At 38.1% G+C, this 23,045-nt stretch overlaps 1 protein-coding gene across 7 annotated transcripts in view; it reads left to right on the forward strand.

Annotated features, from left to right (window-relative positions):
- Window positions 1-23,045, forward strand: part of Snap25 (Synaptosomal-associated protein 25kDa) — a 475,798-nt gene that overhangs the window by 328,913 nt on the left and 123,840 nt on the right. For all 7 annotated transcript variants that reach the window (XM_067140197.2, XM_067140191.2, XM_067140193.2 and 4 more), the window contains one exon: window positions 14,232-14,273. In XM_067140197.2, the coding sequence (XP_066996298.1) occupies window positions 14,232-14,273 (42 nt within the window). The remainder of the gene's footprint in view (window positions 1-14,231; window positions 14,274-23,045) is intronic.

Raw genomic sequence — 23,045 nt, forward strand, 5'->3', positions numbered from 1 at the left:
ATCGAACCCGAGCCTCAGAAGAAGACAGCTAACCATTACACTACAGAGGTAGACTTCTCAGCTGGTCGTTGTTGCCCTTCTTCGGGCGAGTTCCACAGTTACTATAGCATGTGAGAACATGTTCCTAACTTGCTGACTAACTTTACAAACATATATAAAACTCTGCATTTAATTGAAAAATCTGAATATCTGCATTTATAATGGAAATTATGAAATTAATATTCATTATATAAAATACACACTCGTCGAACCTTGTACTCACACTTACTTGTTACCTGCTTACTTACACATACATTATTTGAAGGGCGCCAGCTGTCACTCAGTACAGCAATAATAGAATGAGACTCTTGACCACCTCTAGGGTGTGGGGTAATAAGCTTACTTTTGACAACATACCATATAAGTTCTGGGAAAAGGAGATTGGCGTTCGGTTTCCCCATTAATTTTGAGGTTAAGATATTTTACTGTCAATGAAATGAAACTCTGAATTCGTTTGATAGAACAATATATATTCTTTAAATAATATATCAAAAAATAGTGAGTCTTGTTGCGATAAAACAGATGAGAATATGAAATTATGACATTGCAACTGACAGAAACTAGGCATGAATTTGAATTCTTCTTGACCGGACATTTAACAATTGATACGAAATATTTCCCTCACTGATTCACTTGACTGTACCTTCAACACTTTTAGTGTAATTACGACGTAATCCATTGCTCTGGTGTTTACTGTAGATGTGTCACGCCTAACGTGGTGATACATCCTTGAGACTGCTTCTTCTCCATATCATCTGACTTCTTTGTAAGTCAATATGGTATGACCTCTTGGTAGGTCCAGGGTTGCCCTCTCTGACTCCTTGGTAAGCCTTGCGTCCGCGTCTTCCACTAAGTGACGGACCAACCATTTGGTCTCACTCTCTCAATGACCAATAATGGCTCACTGAGTCTTCACCATCTCTCGTTCACTGGCCAACTAAGGCCTCTTGATCTAGTAGACTACTTCACTGTACTGCATCCGTATAAGTAATGACTGACGCTACAATGTGCACCCACCTTATATAGAAGTTGGTTGACACAGCTACGTAATCTCCAGAAATAACAATGACATACTCCCACCTACGCGACAGATATTACACACAGTGGTGAAATAGCCCCGCGGCTATGACACCGTGCGCGCATATTCTAAATAAATACAATGACGTAGCCATGGCTCGGCGATGACTTGGCAGAATCGCCAGTGGTGTAGCAATATAATAACGTCACTTCCAATCTCTGATATATACAACAATTCTCACTGTACAGGTATTGAGTGTTATACTACACATACGTATATATGTATACATCTAGGTGCAATCTTGCAAGCAACAGGCAATTGCAAAATTGAATAAAACGGATAATTACAATGATAGTACAATATCACAGATAACATAATAATAATACTGACATAATAATAATAATAATAATAATAATAATAATAATAATAATAATAATAATAATAATAATATACAGAAAAAAACATACAATAATAAAAATACAGATATCATCTTGTAACGGGATTTGAACCGTTACAATTCGCCTCCCTCATAAATAAATCGAAGAACAAAGAATCGATTGATTTATGAACAAAATTATATATATAACACTGACACATATAAACACTTTAAATGAGTATACAACAATAATTTTCTTTTTCAACATCCATACATTTTATAAAATATCACAAATATGAGAATTCTTCTCGCACATTGCCATCGTAGATAACTGTCCAGTGTCCCATTCTCTCTCTTTCTCTCATACAAATCACAAGAGTATAGCACTTGATTTAACACACACAAATAATTTTCAATCAATATACAACATTCTTCTCCTTTTTTTTTGTTTAACATATCAAAATATTTTGTGAAATATCACTTATATGAGAACTTTTCTCGCATATGGTTATCGCAGATAACTGTCCAATGTCCGGTTCTCCGTTTATTTGTCACACAGTACATGACAATGTAGCACTTATTCTTCCAATACACCAATACGACACTTGGTTCACACGCATATCGCAGATGTTAGTTTTACTTTGCCAGTTTCTTACAAAAAATTTAATCATCTTACTCTTATTTCAACAAATCTCACGTGAAATACTTCTTTAAGTTATATAATACTATAAATACCGACAATATCCCCTTCCTGAATTTATAAGAATATGCACACTTCCCGATACGGTTCACAATAGTGAACTACCCCTGATACAAAAGAATAACTTCAAGATATTTCCCGCCTCTGCAGATGATGAAATGGAACTCTGAGTAGCACTCTGTCACTCAAACTGAATCAATTTTGCCCTCATTAACTTACAAATCAATAAATCACATCCTCCTTGGCAACAATAATTAAAGAATCAATACTATGGCTACAAGATGGTTCAATTATTCCGTAATCCAGCATAATGTTTATTTGTTCTTAGACTTCACTAGCATTTTTAAGTTGAATGGGGTACTTACCTCCCACAAACGATCTATGGTCATGTACTACAAATTTATATTCATATACGTGTTCTTCCTCACTTACCACTAACTACATCTAGATGCTTACCTAACATCGCACACAATTACTCCTCCTGTAATTCACTCAAATTACCTCACGTCACTGCCTCATACCGACTATCCCTCGGATACTGGCCGTACAGGCACGTAACACACCCAACAAAACATTTCCTCTCACTAGGAACAACTTCACTTACCTCTCATATATTTCAAAGAACACACGTCACCAACACACTTACCTCAGACCATCATAATTAACACGTACTTCTTTGCTAGTTTCCTCCCAGAACAAACACACACTACCTAAATTAAAGTCTACTCTACTTCCATGATTTGCAACCAAGTCAGCCCCTAAAATAACTGAATACACAAGATCTGGTACAACAAGGCATGGCTGAAACAATTATCTTCAAAAGTGATTACTACCGCTATCATCCTATTTACTCACTATGACTTACCCAACGGCTGTTATAAAATAGTACCTTCTTCACATCACAATTTCCATCATCGGAGTTATCACCTCACTACGTACATCACATTCCCAGTATTACACGTACTTACATCACTTTAACAGAACACTTCTTACGTCTAACTTACTGCTGCCATTAATTACTTCATTATCTACGACTACGGCACTACTTAAATATCTCACTTAACATTACTTAGGTCACAATCACACTACTCTTAACTCTACTTTCACTACATAACTACTTATACTACATACCTGTTCATCTACTATCTTCAGCCTGCCCACTTAACTTACCCGATTCCCTGTGAATCTGAAATACTCTGACTCGATAACGACACCTTGATAACCTTCATATTAAGACTATCATAGTCTCTTTGATAACTCAAATCCGTACCCCTCCCATCTTCCGATTCTCTCTGATTACTCTTCTGACCTTCTCTCTCATAACTCAAATCCATACGCCTCCCATCTTCCGATTCTCTCTGATTACTCTTCTGACCTTCTCTCTCATAACTCAAATACATACGCCTCCCATCTTCCGATTCTCTCTGATTACTCTTCCGACCACTATCACCATCAACACAACTATTAATCCTCTGCGGATCATGATTACCCCCTCTCCTCTGATACACAGCTAACATTTTTCCCCTTCTCTCTACTATACTACTTTTACCAGACATCATGCGCTCTCTCTCTCGCCCTTGTAAACATTCTTCCCAAAGCCTGTCAATGAACACTTTAAACTCTCCTAAAATAGACATATTATTCCAGTATACTCGAAACCATATTCTACTTTCACCAATAAAAACATTAGACAAAATCTCCAACACGTATTCCCATTCAATAACATTATTCATCAACTTACTTGCAAATCTTTTCTCAACTATTTTCACAAACTGTATAGGATTAAACTGTTTTCCAGAAAACTTGGTTAAATCACAATCCCTACTGAACAAACCACTCGCTACTATCACCTCTAAAGCTGTCTTACCTCTACCTTTTTGCCGTATCACTTCCTGGCAACTCAAAATTTCTTCTACTGCTACTCTCTCAGCATTCTCTTCCTCTATTCTCACTTCTTCCTTCAATTCTTCCTCTCTTTCTCTTACCTGCTGTGATAGCGTTTCCTGTTCGTTCCGCAGTTCACTGACTTCCACAAGTTTGCTTTCAATTTGTTCAATTCTACTAATCTGTTCCCTCGTATCTTCCCTAACTGCATTGTAAATTCTGTCCAATCTTTTCTCGACTACCTCATGAATTTCTTCCCGATTACTCGAAATTTTATTTCTTAACTCTTTGATATTCTCTGTACAAGTTCCTTTGACATGCTCAATTTGAGTATGAAGATCGCTCCGATTCAACTCCATTTCACCTCTAAGGTCAACGCACTCTTTATTTACCTTATTTTCTAACTTAGATATTTGACTAGTTACCTCTACTATCTTAGTATCTATTTTATAATTTAGTGATTCACTTAAAGCATCTATTTTCTCATTGGTCACATTAAAATTTTCTTTATTACTACCAATTAACTCTTCCATTTTATTACTTAGAGAGTTAATCTGTTTATTACAATTTTCATTATTAGTACTAATTAATTCTTTCATCTCTTTCTTATTATTTTCACTACTACTACTAAATAATTCTTTCATCTCTTTCATCTCTTCCTTACTATTTTCAATCAGTTTCTTACAATTTTCATTATTAGTATTAATTAATTCTTTTATCTCTTTATTATTTTCACTACTACTACTACTACTAAAAAATTCTTTCATCTCTTTCTTATTATTTTCACTATTAGTATCAATCTTTTCCTCCATACGTTTCTGATTTTCATTACTGATCTCGGTAAATTTGGCCATCAGCAAATTTAGAAAATCTTGGTTCATTCCCCCCACGATTTCCTTTTGGGTTTCAGTGTGCTTCTCAATTTCTGTACTTTCCTGAATTATCCCAGAACCTTCCATCGTATTCACCTGCTCCCTACTCTGAATTTCACCTTGGATGTCCGCCGAAGCAATGACCTCGTCGTCACATGACTTGTTATTGTCTTCCTTGTCCATCTTTGGTTCACTAGTGATAGTACGCGATCTCAAATTAATTTCCCTCTTCAAATCCCTTGACATATCCCCAAAATACAAATATATATCACAAAATTACACTCTTGACATTTACCGGTAATAATTTCCGTTGGCTTAAATGCGCACACTCTTCCCAAAATGAACCTATGATATGCTGTCATTCAGAACAAATTCTGAATTTATTCGAGTCCCACGTTGCGTCGACACATTGAGACATTTTTATTAGTATAAACTAACAGGGTGTGGGGTAATAAGCTTACTTTTGACAACATACCATATAAGTTCTGGGAAAAGGAGATTGGCGTTCGGTTTCCCCATTAATTTTGAGGTTAAGATATTTTACTGTCAATGAAATGAAACTCTGAATTCGTTTGATAGAACAATATATATTCTTTAAATAATATATCAAAAAATAGTGAGTCTTGTTGCGATAAAACAGATGAGAATATGAAATTATGACATTGCAACTGACAGAAACTAGGCATGAATTTGAATTCTTCTTGACCGGACATTTAACAATTGATACGAAATATTTCCCTCACTGATTCACTTGACTGTACCTTCAACACTTTTAGTGTAATTACGACGTAATCCATTGCTCTGGTGTTTACTGTAGATGTGTCACGCCTAACGTGGTGATACATCCTTGAGACTGCTTCTTCTCCATATCATCTGACTTCTTTGTAAGTCAATATGGTATGACCTCTTGGTAGGTCCAGGGTTGCCCTCTCTGACTCCTTGGTAAGCCTTGCGTCCGCGTCTTCCACTAAGTGACGGACCAACCATTTGGTCTCACTCTCTCAATGACCAATAATGGCTCACTGAGTCTTCACCATCTCTCGTTCACTGGCCAACTAAGGCCTCTTGATCTAGTAGACTACTTCACTGTACTGCATCCGTATAAGTAATGACTGACGCTACAATGTGCACCCACCTTATATAGAAGTTGGTTGACACAGCTACGTAATCTCCAGAAATAACAATGACATACTCCCACCTACGCGACAGATATTACACACAGTGGTGAAATAGCCCCGCGGCTATGACACCGTGCGCGCATATTCTAAATAAATACAATGACGTAGCCATGGCTCGGCGATGACTTGGCAGAATCGCCAGTGGTGTAGCAATATAATAACGTCACTTCCAATCTCTGATATATACAACAATTCTCACTGTACAGGTATTGAGTGTTATACTACACATACGTATATATGTATACATCTAGGTGCAATCTTGCAAGCAACAGGCAATTGCAAAATTGAATAAAACGGATAATTACAATGATAGTACAATATCACAGATAACATAATAATAATACTGACATAATAATAATAATAATAATAATAATATACAGAAAAAATCATACAATAATAAAAATACAGATATCATCTTGTAACGGGATTTGAACCGTTACACATGAAATTTATTTTTTTGCTTCAGGTAGATTGATTCATGATAAATCTTCTGATTATATTGCAACCTGTAGTTTTACCATCTTCGTTTTGTAACTAAGCCTGTTTTGGCCTTTGTCTCCATGTAGAAAGAAAGAAACATTTGGTTCTAGAAATAAAACACCACCGTCATTTTTATTTTGAGATAGTTCGCAAAAACCTGAGGAAAACTACTCTTATGATTGTAAATCTCGGTGCTGATATCTCAACGGCGTTTGATGGCTAAGGTATGGTGATAAGTAGCCTTGAGTTCTGGATGTAATATCTTGACGAGTGTCTGATTTATATTTCATCTACCATGTTTCATCATTTTTCTTACTGTTAAGCACATGACGTGTGTTCGAATCAATCGTAGTGATAGACTTTCCTACAACAAGGTGCGTTGTATGGAAACCCGAATGGTATTAAAATTCCTGTGAATGACCAGTATCATTGTATCAGATCTAGTCTATGAAAGGCAGTAATCTTCAGCTACCAACAAAGGGCATTAACACAGACACGTAGGAAAGAGTTCACGAAGTTTGGAGTTGCACCACATCTTGTATCCAGAACTAAATGAACACCTAAAGCTATTCACCAGAATGATAACGGATCTGTGCCCAACAAGACATTGCGTGACCACATACTACAAAAGAATATTTTTTCAGGATTTCATTGAAAGTACCTTGCTTCGTTTCATTATATTACCACAGCCATAGCTCCTTTGTGCATTTCATGTAAGTTTAGCTTTTATGATATTGTAAGATTCAGAATTCAAAGCTGCATTAATTTACATTTTCTATAAAGAAACAGATTTAATAAATAAATACAAAGTTTCTTTTGTATATCCACATTTTATTGGCAAAAAATATCACATGTGAATAATGACTACTTCAATATCCACCAAACTGCTGTTGTTTGGGTCATCAATCCACAGACTGGATTGATGCAGCTTCCGTTCCACCCTATCCTGTGCTAAACTTTTCATCAATCAATCAATCAATCAATCAATACTGATTTGCATTTTGGGCAGCCGCCCAGGTGGCAGATTCCCTATCTGCTGTTTTCCTAGCCTTTTCTTAAATTATTTTAATGAGATTGGAAATTTATTGAACATCTCCCTTGGTAAGTTATTCCAATCCCTAACTCCCCTTCCTATAAATTAATATTTGCCCCCATTTGTCCTCTTGAATTCCAACTTTACCTTCATATTCTGATCTTTCCTACTTTTAAAAACGCCACTCAAACTTATTCGTCTACTAATGTCATTCCACTCCAATTCTCCGTTGACAGCTCGAAACATACCACTTATAATACCAATGTAATGGTCCGTTATTGGACATTATAAATTTTCCAGCTAACTCATTCTTGGTTGCCTGCGTTTCACCCCTGTGTGCTAAGTTGGCTCATCAGTTGGTACTTAGAACACCCACCAAGACGTATCAGTTGGTATTTAGCACACCCACCAAGACGTATGGCTAGTGCATGCTGTGGAGGCCACTGCATAGGCTACTTGAAGCCTCCAGCAGTGCCAATTCACTATGAGAGACTTTGTTCCGTTTCCAAAAATTGATGTTCCCTATGGGAATTAACATCTATAACAACGCTTCTCCCAGTTCTTCCCAGTCCAAACTTTGCAACATTTTTGTAACGCTACTCTTTTGTCGGAAATGACCCAGAACAAATCGAGCTGCTTTTCTTTTTTTTTTTTTTTTTTTTTTTTTCAGTTCTTGAATCAAGTAATCCTGGTGAGGGTCCCACACACTGGAACCATACTCCAGTTGGGGTCTTATCAGATACTTATATGCCCTCTCCTTTACATCCTTACGACAACCCCTGAACATCCTCATAACCATGTGCAGAAATCTGTATCCTTTATTTATAATCCCATTTATATGATTACCCCCAATGAAGGAAGATCTTTCCTTATATTAACACCCAGATACTTACAATGATCCCCAAAAGGAACTTTCACCCCATCAACGCAGTAGGTAATTAAAACTGAGAGGACTTTTCCTATTTGTGAAACTCACAACCTGACTTTTAACCCCGTTTATCATCATACCATTGACTACTAACCATCTCAAAACATTATCGAGATCATTTTACAGTTGCTCACAATCTTGTAACTTATTTATTACTCTATACAAAATAAAATCATCCGCAAAAAGCCTTACCTCTGATTCCACTTCTTTACTCGTATCATATATATATATATATATATATATATATATATATATATAAGAAAACAAAGGTCGAATAATACTGCCTTGAGGAATTCCCCTCTTAATTATTACATGGTAAGATAAAACTTCGCCTACTCTAATTCTCCGAGATCTATTTTTTAGAAATATAGCAACCCATTCAGTCACTCTTTTGTCTAGTTCAATTGGACTCATTTTTGCCAGTAGTCTCCCATGATCCACCCTATCAAATGCTTTAGACAGGTCAATCGTGATACAGTCCATTTGACCTCCTGTATCCAAGATATCTGCTATATCTTGCTGGAATCCTGCAAGTTGAGCTTCGTTGGAATAACCTTTCCTAAAACTGAACTGCCTTCTATCGAACCAGTTATTAATTTCGCAAACATGTCTAATATAATCAGAAAGAATGCCTTCCCAAAGCTTACATGCAACGCATGTCAAACTGACTGGCCTATAATTTTCAGCTTTGTCTGTCACCCTTTCCTTTATGCACAGGGGCTACTATAGTAACTCTCCATTCATTTGGTATAGCTCCTTCAACCAAACAATAATCAAACAAGTACTTCAGATATGGTACTATATCCCAACCCATTGTCTTTAGTATATCCCCAGAAATCTTATCAATTCCAGTCGCTTTTCTAGTTTCCAACTTTTGTATCTTATTGTAAATGTCATTGTTATCATACGTAAATTTTAATACTTCTTTAGCCTTAGTCTCCTTCTCTCTCTGGACATTATCCTTGTAACCAACAATCTTTTGCATACTGCTGACTGAATACTTCTGCTTTTTGAAGATCCTCACATACACACTCTCCTTGTTCATTCATTATTCCTGGAATGTCCTACTTGGAACCTGTTTCTGCCTTAAAGTGCCTATACATACCCTTTCATTTTTCACTAAAATGTGTATGACTGTCAATTATGCTTGCCATCATGTTATCCTTAGCTGCCTTCTTTGCTAGATTAATTCTCCTAGTAAGTTCAGCACATAAGGAAAAAATTGAAAGAATAATGGGGAGAGAGAAGATTTAATACAATATGTACAAGGAGAAGAGAAATGAAATGATGTATGGCTTTTAGTGCCGTGATTGTCCGAGGATATGTTTGGCTCGCCAGGTGCAGTCTTTTGATTTGACGCCTGTAGGCAACCTGCGCGTCGTGATGAGGATGAAATGATGAAGACGACACGTACACCCAGCCCCGTGTCAGTGGAATTAACCAACGACGGTTAAAATTCCCAACCCTGCTGGGAATCGAACCCGGAACCCCTGTGACCAAAGGCCAGCACGCTAACTATTTAGCCATGGAGCCGAACAGGAGATGAGAATTTAATTGTGATGGGAGACTGGAATGCAGTGGTAGGCCCGTTCTTTCTGCCAACTACATATAACTTTAGTCTATCGATTTCCCATTTCAGATTCTCTGACCTATCACAACGATTCAGACTTCTAACATTCCAGGCTGTGACTCGCAGAACGTCAGTATTCATCTTCCTGACAATTGCCCACCCCTCATGTAGTCCCCACCTGGAGATCCGAATGGGGGAGTATTTTACCTCCAAAATATTTTATCCGGGAGGAAACCATCATCATTGCATCATTCGTTCGTTCATACAGAGAGAGTGGCATGTTTTCGGGGAATTAGTTACAGCTGTAGATTCCCGTTGCTTTCATCTGTGTAGCAATATCAACACAGCTAAGCCATGTTAAATATTATTACAAGGCCATATCTGATGATGCTTGTTGTTTAAAGGGGGCTAACATCTAAGGCCATCGGCCCCATAAGGCCATATCAGTTAATCATCCAGACTGCCGCACTTTCAACTTCCGAAAGGCTGCTACCCACCTTTTGATGAACCATTTGTTAGTCTGGTCTCTCAACAGATACCCATCCAATAAGGTTGCTCCCACGTCTCGAGTATCTGCTTTGTTGGAACACAGAAGCCTCCCCACCGGGGCAAGGTCACGTCTTTCACAGGGGAGGTCCGCGAAATTATGACAATTTTTTAAAATCTTAGACTATTACGGAAACATGAAGGCAGAGAGATATATGGTGAAAACAATGTAAGCACACTTCAAAGTACCTATGTCTTATGTGACTATAATCTTTCAATCCAATTACCTAAATTTAGAGAGTTTATAGAGACAATTTGAAATTACCATGTAGCTATTGTGATGGTTAACAAAAAGGAGGAACAGATGAAAGAACAGAAGAGCGATGAGAGACAAGCAATACGCGTTGTATTATGACTGTTCATTATTTGTTTCTGAACCAGTCTTATGGTATGCTTTCAACATTTTCTACAATAAGACTTTTATTTAGTTCTCTTCTAATTTTAAAGGAACTTTTTAAAAACTATGTATTGATTTGCAACTCTGCATTAGATGTTCTAGTGTGTAAAACGGAATTCTTAAATGTTCTGCCGTAAAAATATTATGGGTTGTGGTGAAGTAAAATTAAAGATTGCTCATTAACATCCAAACATTCATTGTCACCTTACCGCATTAGCTAATGTATTACTCTATAGTATGTCATTAGCCTGGAACACCTTACGTATACTGTATTTTGTAAGAGGTCTGTAATATCTTTTTTTTGCAAATGAAAGGAATGATGGATGTATATTGCCTTCATAAGACTTGTCCATCCTTGTATACATTATCATTCTAGACTGTAATGCATTTCAGCGTTCAAATTGTAAGCTTTGGTCAATAACTAAGCACCTCCACAAACCTCTTTTTGCAACTATAGATCATTCCATGTTAAGAAAACGGTACTGCTTTTATGGACCTACAAGGAGTGAACACACCCCTTCTTAGACACCCGTAATTTCTCATGATTAACGAATATTATAACGTGCTTTATATTACACTAGCTGATGTACCCGTGCTTCGCTATGGGATTTTCAGAAAGACTGACTTTGTGGTTTTCCTAACTGAAGTTAACATAGGTCATTACAAAAATATATGTAGGAAAGTAGCGTTTAAAAGCAACGTTATAATATAAAATACTCGATCAACTGAAAAAACGCACATTTTCTCACGTCTAACGAACAGTACTACGGTACCGATCTAACAGTCCAAAGTTCCTGGGCTGAAATGATCAGGCCGCAGACAGCCGAGCCGTGAACACTCCTCTGCCTTTATTCCGTTAAATATGCACACTGCTCATTCCGATCAGTGCCTCAGAGTAGGGATTCAACAGCTCGAATGCTATGATGAACCAGTGTGTTACGTACCAGCAGTATCAGAAAATTATCAACCAGAGGGATGGCATGCTAAAGAAGAAAGTTATCTAACTCCCCAGCTACTTCCTGCCAATATTCAGGCAGAATGATACACTCGGTACGACCGGGCGAGTTGGTCGTGTGGTTAGGGGTGCGCAGCTGTGAGCTTGCATCCAGGAGATAGGGAATTCGAACCCCACAGTCGGCAGCCCTGAAGTTGGTATTCCGTGGTTTCCCGTTTTCACACCAGGCAAATGCTGGGGCTGTACGTTAATTAAGGCCAAGGCCTCTTCCTTCACATTCCTAGCCCTTTCCTATCCCATCGTCGCCATAAGACATATCTGTGTCGGTGCGACGTAAGGCAAATTAAAAAAATCTCGGTACGCAGCAGTAATCCTATCTATCGGAGATAAGTGGCAACAGACGACACAGAGTACATCACAACAAACAATGGTCAATGTAATGCTATTGTTGATCAATTTTATGAGATTTCTATCTATATTGTACGCCTTCACATTTAGTTTTCTTTCGACTCTGCGATATTAGGGCGTCTTATATAGCGTAGACTGTAGTTCCTTATTCTCCGATTTTACATACCAATTTTCATTAAATTCTGTTTACCCATTTTCTCGCGACTCGGCGCTGATATGGACTTAGTAATAAAAACCCAAATTCATGAATATCTATGTGATCATAGCCGATACGGTGACAACGTGTAAGACATAAATGATCGGAAATTTAATACCATATAACTTTAGTTATGTAGTATTTATCGTTACGACCACTCATAACATATTTGAGAATTAAATTTTAGGCCTTCCCCTGAACTACCATTTCACTCAGTGTGAATAAAATTATTTATAGCGTAGATTATAGTGACATATTCCCCGACTTCGTATACCGATTTTCATTGAGATAGGGCAACTAATAGCATAGATATTTGAGAATTAATTTTTTTCTATTTGTTTTACGTCGCACCGACACAGATAGGTCTTATTGCGACGATGGGGCAGGAAAGGGCTAGGACTGGGAAGGAAGCGGCCGTGGCCTTAATTAAGGTACAGCCCCGGCATTTGCCTGGTGTGAAAATGGGAAACCACGGAAAACCATCTTCAGGGCTGCCGACAGTGGGGTTCGAACCTACTATCTCCCGAATACTGGATACTGGCCGCACTTAAGCGACTGCAGCTATTGAGCTCGGTGAATTAAATTTTAGGCCTTCCCCTAAACTACCATTTTTCTCAGCGTGAATACAATTATTTGTGGCCTAGATTGTAGCGACTTATTTCCCGACTTTGCCTACCGATTTTCGTTGAGGTACGACCACTAATAAGATAAATATTTGAGATTTAATTTTAGGCCTTCCCCTAAACTACCATTTCACTCACCGTGAATAAAATGATTTATATCCTAGATTATAGGGGCTCATCCCCCGACTTTACGTGCCGATTTTCATTAAATTCTATTCAGCCGTTTTCTCGTGATGCGTGTACATACAGACAGACATAAATTACGTAAAAGTAAAAGGTGCCTTTCCTTGTTACTGTGGACACGACCGATACAGAAATACCATTATTTTTAAATTCTGAGCAATGTACAAACTTCTTTTTATATATATATATATATATATATATATATTATGAAAGAAAAAAGGACAAGGCAGTTTTGGTCTGTGCATTAGTAAAATAGCTACTGAATTTTTTCAATTTCATTCACATGGAGGAAGCACAATGGTGGGAGCAGCCATCGTTTGTTGCATTCCTTCATTTTCCTTCTGTGTCGCTCTGGTACAATTAACTCGTAATCCATTACTCTGTGAATCCTAGCAGCTTATTACTGTTGTAGAGAAGTCTTCTATTTATGTGAAGCGTATGTTTCTTAGTCTTGATATCAGTGCGTACTTGTCTTGTGTTGAGCGAGTGTAATGTGATTAATTAGCCGACATGTGCAATTCATTTAGTTAATGTTAACACAGTGATTTATTTAGTTTATGGACGAGACTGGGGAAGAAACAAAACTAAGGTGTGCTTAATTTGCAGCCTATTTTCTTTCCCCTTTTATCTTGAACTTCAAAACTGAGTTTCACAAATTTATGTTGCACCGTTTTCTCATGATTGTTACTCAAAGTATGGTAAATCTTAAGTCAGTTTCATTTCCGCTGAATGAAAATATTTTTGCGCATAGGCATTGCTGATCTATTGGTGGTATATTCTTGACATTGATGTAATCTTAAACACTGTGTTTGTACATGGAGCTAATCTGGATCATTTTGTTTCAGTCCCTGGAAAGCACACGGCGGATGATCGCGCTGTGTGAAGAGGTAAGTCCCTTTAGCTGAGCTTGCTTTTTTCCATAGAAGTGTGAGATAGGCAGATGAACAGATTAACTGGTGTTCAGTGACAAAATAGGTGATGTTTTAGGTTGTATATTAAAATAAATTGGATTTCAATCTACAATTAACAAAGTGTTCAAATGTGTATTTTGTGTGTACATTGATAAATCTATTAGAGTAAGTTTACAGTAGATTTTTGTTACTAATTAATTTTAAAACTTATTTTTGGGCTGTTTGTGGAGGAGTCTAGAATGTATATTGAATCTTGCATGATTTGAAGTTCATAATTTTTCTTGAAACAGAGTTTTTACTGTCTGATTTTTCTTCCTTGTTTCTCAGGTGAGCTCAAAAGTCTCTGTGACTCCCTTCTGTAACTAATATATTGTCACCATAACCACCACCACCACCACCCTTTTGCCTTTCAGAGTTCATGATCCCTTGTTCAAAGAGGTTTTGCTGTTAATCTTTAGGCTATTAATGATGAAAACAAGAAACAAAACTGCACCAGTTGACACTAGCATGGGGAAATTTGCATGCTGCTATATTTATTTTTGGTGTCCGTGTATTGCTTGCAATGTGGTGAATTGTTCATGAAGGGATCTTCATTTAAATGCCTGCAAGTGCTGCAACACTATCTTTGTACATTTATATAATATGTAAGTTGATTTGTTTCTCCATGTAAATCAAGTTTCTTCTTTCTCTGGCAATGTGTTCAGTATTTATTTGCATAGGGCATGCATGGATATTTACTGGTCTACAAACCACAGGTGGTTCTTGATTTCTGAGCAAACTACAAGAGATGGCACTGCAGGAGGTCAGTATATATCTGTCCGTCCATCATTCTTTTGTATTTTAAACATGAATAATAGTCAGTCAACTGTTGATGTATCATACCATTTAAATGAGCTAAACAAGCAGTTTCAGGGAAGGAACCAAATATAGTGAACTTCAAAAATCAAAATCATATCCGTACAGGCCATGAGGGAGAGGCAGGAGGAGCTTTCAAATCCCACCTTCAGCAGTCCTGATGATGGTTTTCCTTAGTTTCCCATATTCACACCCAGGCCGTGAACGCTACTTTCCCAATCCTAGCCCTTTCCTATCCTCACATTGCCAAAATACTTTGATTTCTTAGTGTGACATTAAACCACTAGCAAAAAAAGAATGAAGGGGGAGGGGTGGAAGGTAAAGGCTTCCACTACCCATAACTTCGGCACATGGTGGGGTAGAGCTCTTGCCCGGCTACCTTTGACCCCACCCTGCTAGAATTTTTTTTTCTTAACGTCGCACCGACACAGATAGGTCTTATGGCGACGATGGGACAGGAAAGGCCTAGGAATGGGAAGGAAGCTGCCGCCGCCTTAATTAAGGTACAGCCCCAGCATTTGCCTGGTGTGAAAATGGGAAACCACGGAAAACCATGTTCAGGGATGCCGACAGTGGGGTTCGAACCCTTTATCTCCCGGATGCGAGCTCACAGCTGCGTGCTCCTAACCGCACGGCCAACTCGCCCAGTCCCCCTAGAATTAACCTGATGCTCATTTTTGGTGAAGGGTGGGTGAATCTCTGGCCCATGTGCACCAGTGAAAGTGGAAATCTCATTTGTTAATTTTTTTATTTCCTGACAGGGAAGAATGCAAAAAGTGGCCGATTTCTCTGAATTTGATAGAAGGCAAATCGTCATGGCACTGAGCTTTGGTACTACCATATCTGAAATGGGTTTACTTGTGGGCCGCTGTTGTGAGCCCGTATCGAAGTGGTTCTACAACGGGCAAATGATGATGAGTCGTTCAGCTATGTGTCGACAGCAGGTTGTTGGTACCAGAGGCCAGCAGAGGCTGTCACACATTGTTCAGGTGGTTCGTGGGTCCACATTTCGAGAAACTACCAGCACATATGACGGTGATGACCAGGCTAATGTTTCCCAATACTTGGTTCATCGAAAGCTGCTGTACATGGGACCGCGGAGTCGACGACCCAGTCGTACTTCAATGATGACTGCACACCACTCAAAGCAGCGGATGAAGTAGGCACAAAATCAATGCCACTGGACTGTGGATGATGGGGGGAAAGGTCAACTGGTCCGATAAATCCAGATTCCCGGTTCATCACGTCAATGGCTGAGCACACTTATGCCAATTTTCATTGGAGGTTATGGCACATGGTTGCACATTCGGGCAGAGACATGCTGGTAGAGGTGGGTGATGATCTGGGCAATGTTTTTATGGGACACACACTGGGGCCCAACATTACGGTACACCAATCCCTAACAGCTATCCATTATCTGGACATTACTACGAACCAAGTCCGTCCATTCATTTCAACTATGTTCCCTGATTGGTGATGGCCACGGCCACCTCCGGCAGGAAAGTGCACCAGGATTCTGAAAGACTGGTTCTAGGAATGATAATTATAATCCACAGCCAGTTTCCAGTCATTCAACTGGGTCAGGAATGGAATGAATGAAGCCCCCATCTAGCGATTAGGATAGGAATCGTGCTGGCTGCTGAAGCATGTCACTTTCTGCTGGAGCAATGATTAATGATTGACAGATGAAATGAGATGATATTGGAGTGTGTTGTTAGAATTAAAGATGACAGGGAAAACTGGAGTACCCGGAAAAAACCCATCTGCGCTTTGTCCAGCACAAATCTCGCATGAAGTGACTGGGATTTGAACGATTATGTTGATCGCTATTTTCTGGATCAGGTTTACTTTTTCCTTGCCATAATGCAAGGTTTGAACAGGAAAAGTTTAACTGAAAGGTTTGAGAAATAAATTGGTATTCAGGCCGATCACCTTAGATGTTAAGCCCCTTTAAACAACAAGCATCATCATCATAAATTGGTATTCCCAAATAGTGTGCAGAATTTTTGAAATCATGTTATGTACCTGTGGTAGGGACTGCACATAAAACTGGTGGCCTCATGGCTGTGATCACGGTATCAACAGTCCTCTAAAAGTGCAAGCTTGAATTTTTGTAAATGGACTGGCGAGCCCAGAGGCCTATCCTAGAATGTTGCATTTCTATCAGATTCTGATGACTGTGATCACAAACTGCTCTGGCTACAGCTTTTCAAAAGGAAAAGACTGCCATTCTTTCAGAGATGTTTAGACAATGATAGAAAGTGTCTTGCTGGAAATAATTTGTTGTATGGACACAGGAGGAGGGATAAGAAATTTATGCTAATAATACAATTTACCTGTATACCTTCATTTATATGCAATTCTATTAAACTCTTGAACGTACGTTAAATAGAAAATACCTTCTAAATTCTTTTGCATCATTGCCAAAAAGGTGTACAGAAATCTTGCAATATATGTCTTATGACATACATTTTCCCATACATATTGCCAAAAGATTGGAGGTTGTCATTTGCCATGACTGCTGACAGCATAGGTGATTTTTATGAATATTTAAACATTTGCTTCGTGTCTTGGTTTCTTGTTGTGGAAAAAAAATAAATATATATTTACCATTTCATGGGCACAGGTTGTAAACTAATCTTATTTATTCTCTGACCTGTATAATTTCCACCATAGAAATGGAAAGCCAAAACTTTCAGCTCCCCTGTTTGGAATAATTTGAATGTCAACCAGTTGTATCTGTCTTCATTGTGTTTTTCTGTTTTAAAAATATTACACAATTCATATGTGGAATGCATTAGCTTTCTTTTAGTCAATCTTCCAGAGAAAATAAAAAATGTACCACTGTCTTTAAGAAATTTGCTTATTTCTCCTAAATGTTCTGCATCATTGTTAAAAATGTTCACAATTGTTGGAGCAACGTAAAGCAAATGGATGAAAAAAAAAAAACATGGGAGATCTGTCACTTGGGCTATAGGAGAAAACATAAAAGGCAAGTGCATGCCAAATATTTGTTTAGAATACAATGCAATATTCGGTGATCGCAGGCCCTGCATACTATGCACTGCTTTCTCAAACTGCCTTCAGTCCCTTCTGCTTTGTGCTTTGGTTCTATCAAATGTCGTCAAGGCCGAGGATTGTTAGGTCCTTCAGGTCGTTCGTCTAGGATAATCATTCTTCCGGGCACCTCATATTCGGCTTCCTTTAGAGTGCCTTCTTCACTAATATCTATTCGGGCAAGCAAGCTAGGTGGCCTGCCCACTGGATTCTTCTGTTTTTGCAAGAAAGTTGGTTATTGCATCAGAAAATAGATTTCTTCCTTCTCCTAGTGTTCGCCGACATTGATTTTGAGTATCGTAATCTATAATCTTCATTTCCGTATTGACGAATTGCACAGTTAAAAGTAGGAGAGGATTTCCACCAATGTAGTACCAAGGTAGTACATTACAAGCTTGCACGTCAAACACAACTCAGCTACACCAACAACAATAAACATAACATCATTGCACAGCTACAAATGGGAAAGGAGCCACTACTTTGAACCCAATATCCTCCAAATTTACGGACGCCACAGGACAACATGAATTCGTTCCAATAAAAAGGCAACACACACGGCAGAGCTGAACATATTTTAGTTGAATTTCATCCATACATTTGGCACGTTTTTAAAATTGAAAGCGTTTTATCCCACATATACACATGAAGACAAAATCTTTTATCCATGCAATTTTACAAACTCCAAGAATAGCAGCTGAAGTGTACAACTGTAAATAAGACTTAAATACGGAAGTTAGTCGATGTATTGACCAACAAGCAAGAACGAATGTTCATATGCATGAAGTGCTTTTATATATTGTATTTATCTATAAGTTAGTTTAAGTAAAGACATATTTTATACACTAATTTTAAGACCTTCAACGTAATATTTTAGACATACAGTTGCAATATTGTACAGAATGACATATACGCCAGTTCCCGCAAAGACTTGCCCCATTTGTATGTGACTAAATGTACATCATCATCATATAGCATTCCTTTAACAACACAATCTTAATCAAAGCTTCATTATATAAATATGTATGTATGGTTCAGCTGAAGATGACCTTGTATATGAGGTCGAAACCGGTCCTGTAGCTTAATATATGCAATAAATAAGTATTGATTGGTGGAAATCCTCTCCTATTTTTAATTGATTTTGAGTTTGATATCTCTCTGAGTGAATATATGCATCTCAAACCTACTGCTGTCCTTTGGGAAGTTGTCATTGTTAAACCAAGATCCCAAATACTTCAACTAATTAAATTTCTTGGATCTGAGGTCACCTTTGTCAAGATGTCATTGACTTGACCACTTCCCTGAACTTTGTCTTGCCCTAATTCACAAATAGCCTAACTTTTTGCACACAACTGTCTGCTTCCAGGTACATTTCCTTCAGCTCCTATTTTGATTCACTGAGTAGCACTACATCATCTGCATATGCAAGACATTTTGAGTTGCCACCCATCTGCACTGCAATCCACTCTTTCTTCCTGCATTTCCTCTTCACTTTCTGCTGAATCATGTTGAACAGCACACTCTAAAGAGCATCCCTTTGTCGGAGACCTGTTGTGATTTCAAACTTATCCCGTGTGACCTCGTGGAACTGCACTGTTGCCCTTGACCCCTTCAAGCAAGCTTGTATCTCTCACTGGCTTCCCAGGGAATCCTAAGTCTTATAGTGCATTGTGGAGGCTTTCTGTGTGGTGTGGGATTTTATTGTGTGGGCCTGTCTTAGGTCTGGGGGCTGTACATGGTACACAGATGGCTCGCGGACAGAGACGGGCACAGGCGCCGGGGTCTGGGGGCCTAAGACAAGGCTCTCCCTACTTATGGGTGAATACGCTACTGTTTTCCAGGCCGAAGTATACGCAATACTGGCCTGTGCTGTATATATATGGAACATGCCTGGACACAGAAGATGCATCACTATTTGCAGCGATAGCCAGGCAGCGTTACAAGTACTATGTGCAGTTAAAACAACATCAACATCAACTGCTCCTACAAACAGTACAATGGTGTGTAAAAGTAAAAACACATCCGTTGAATTAAGTCGGCTGATAGTTGATCATTTCAATAAAGGTAAAACATACCGACAGATTAAAGAAATCACTGGAAAATCTGTTTCAACAATCCAGTCAATCATCAGAAATTCAAGAAGGGGCGATTTATTGTAAATGAAATAAAATAAAATCCAAAAATGAGTGCTCCCATGATTGCTTCTAGCTGTGAAAACAATATTGGTGTAAAGGTGCAGAAACTGTAAGGCGAGTGTTAAAAAGGAACAATTATAATGGGAAAGTAGCTAGAAAAAAAGTATATCAGTCAAAAAAAAAAAAAGAGAGAGAAAAAAAAGAGATTGGCGTTTGCTGTGGAACATGCTATGAAAACAGAGAACTTTTGGAAGGATGTTATATTTATTAATGAAGGTAAATTTAACATTTTTGGGTCAGATGGTAGGCAAATAGTGTGGAGAAAGGCAAATGATGAACTAAAAACCAAAAATCTTAATTCCACTGTTAAGTATGGGGTTGTATGTCTTCCAGTGGTGTTGAAAATCTGGCCTTCATTGAAGGCATGATGGACCAATACAAGTACATAGACATACAGAAGAAAACTTTAAAAGAGTGCTATAAAAATGAGCATAGGGAATAGTTTCAACTTGCATGTACTTGGTTGTTATATAATTCCCCTAAAGTACTGGAAGCACCTCCTATAGAAAATTTGTGGTCTCACCTTGGAAAACAACTTTGAAAACATGACGTTCAAAATGGTACAGATCTTAAAGAAAAACTTCGAGAAGAATGGCAGGCTATTTCACCATCAGTAACAAGCAGGTTGGTAAAATCAGTGCCTAAACAGCTATGAAGTGTAATACAAGACAAATGTTATCCTACCAAATACTAATTTGTTGAACATTTGTGTTGTATGCATACTTTGTGCTGCGTACGAATACTTTTGTGATGGGTACGAATACGTTTGTGGCACTGTATTGTTGTTATGATTTTGTGATATTCCTTACCATTGTCCGATGTAAAGGTCAGGATTTAAGTTCATATGTACAATCTGTATTCCTTTCAATTTTCATAAATAATATCACAGTTTAAACATTAAATCTCTTTCATTTATAAACACCTAGTGTACGTATACTTTTGTGAGTACCTGCTTCCTGCCGCTCACTCCTGTCTATGCAGTGCTTAAATGAGCAAACATTGACACCCCAAGACAGGTACTAAATATGACGGGGCATCTAATTTTGATATGGCTGAATAAAACATTCCTACTGAAGTCATCGTACCAAATCTCAATCAGATCGGAGATTAGCAGATGGAAGGGTTTCCTTGTCAGTGCTCAATACATCACTCTCGTATCGATAGATTTACTGACCTGGAAAAGAGCCCCCGTGTAACAAAAGTCTGGCACCTCAGCATCTCGGAAAACTCTAAAAGTAGTTAGTGGCATTTATTATTTGAGAGTGTAGGCTTTCTCCTCCTTCCCTGATCAGTTTCACAGCTATTCGATCCTCTCATGGAGCTTATTTATTCCCCATTCTTCTGATTGTAGCCTTCACATCTTTCTCAGTCGCATCCCATTCTTCTTCACCTTTCATATCCTCTGGAGCTCCATTAGGAAACATTTTGTCTGAGTCAGGGGAGTTGAGAAGCTCTGAGAAAAATATTCCTTCCATCTTTCCATAATTCTGTCTGTATCACTTACCGAGTTGTACTTAACCCTGATGAAAATAGTATCACTCTGAGCTCCTTGTTTCAGATTTTTTATGTGTTGGAAGAATAATTTAAATTTTTATTGTGGTTCTTTGCATCCACTTCTTTCAGCAATCTAGTTAGAAATATCCTCTTCTCTGTTCTCAAAATTCTTATCTCCCTTCTAAGCTGAAAATTTTGTTTACTTTTCTCTCTATTATCTCTGTTGGCCAGCCATTTCTCCCTTGTTTTCCTCCTTTGTTCCACTGTTTTCTGGCACAACTTGTTGAACCTCTTCCTCCTCTTTGTTCCTTCTTTTCTCCCGAAGGTTTTCTCTGCTATCCTCACTATAGGAGTTTTGATTTTCTTTAACTTCTCTTACACATCCTGTCTTATTTCTAGGGGCTCTTAGGGCTTCAGAATGCTTTTTGATCTCTGCCACATATTGTTCTTTAATTACCCCTTGTCACAGTTTCCCTATATCAAGGCTAGATTCTATTGCCACCTTCATCTGTAATAACATCAATGTCATCTTGATCCTACACACAAGGAAATGATCTGATGCTCAGTTGGCTCCTTTGTTCAACCTGATGTACATACTACTGTGGCTGTAGCACTGATCAACCACAAGTTTGTTCATAGAACAAATGCGTGACAGTTCGATTTATTGTCCATATGCACATGCGCAGTTGGCAACCAGTTCGAAACGTGACTAGCTAATTTCCTCTTCAAATGGAAGTAGTTGTAGACATGAGCTGTTTTGAACCAACTTGTGGTGTACTGTGCAAGCTTCAGGAATTAATTATGATTTTATTTGTAACTTCAAGTTTAAAAATGGATGAACATGTTAAGGTAACAACGTGAATGACTCAATAGTATTCGTTGAAAGTCTGAAATTTAGACATAAATACAGAAGTTGGTTTATATTTATATTTGTATATTTGATAAATTTTACTTATTTTGTAGGTTGCTTTAGCAAGTAATCACAGCTGTGAAGTAATTCTCTGGCCAGTTATGAAACTAACATGGATGGCACTGGGTATGCGCGTGCATATTCTGACTCTCTGACTGAAAGAGTTTTCGTCCAGGATGAGAAACTGTTCCAACAGTTTGCTGAGGATTTCTAACAGTTTGAAAAACATGTACAAACAAC

The sequence above is a fragment of the Anabrus simplex genome, chromosome 2, assembly GCF_040414725.1.
Source record: "Anabrus simplex isolate iqAnaSimp1 chromosome 2, ASM4041472v1, whole genome shotgun sequence".
Lineage (NCBI taxonomy): Eukaryota > Metazoa > Arthropoda > Insecta > Orthoptera > Tettigoniidae > Anabrus > Anabrus simplex.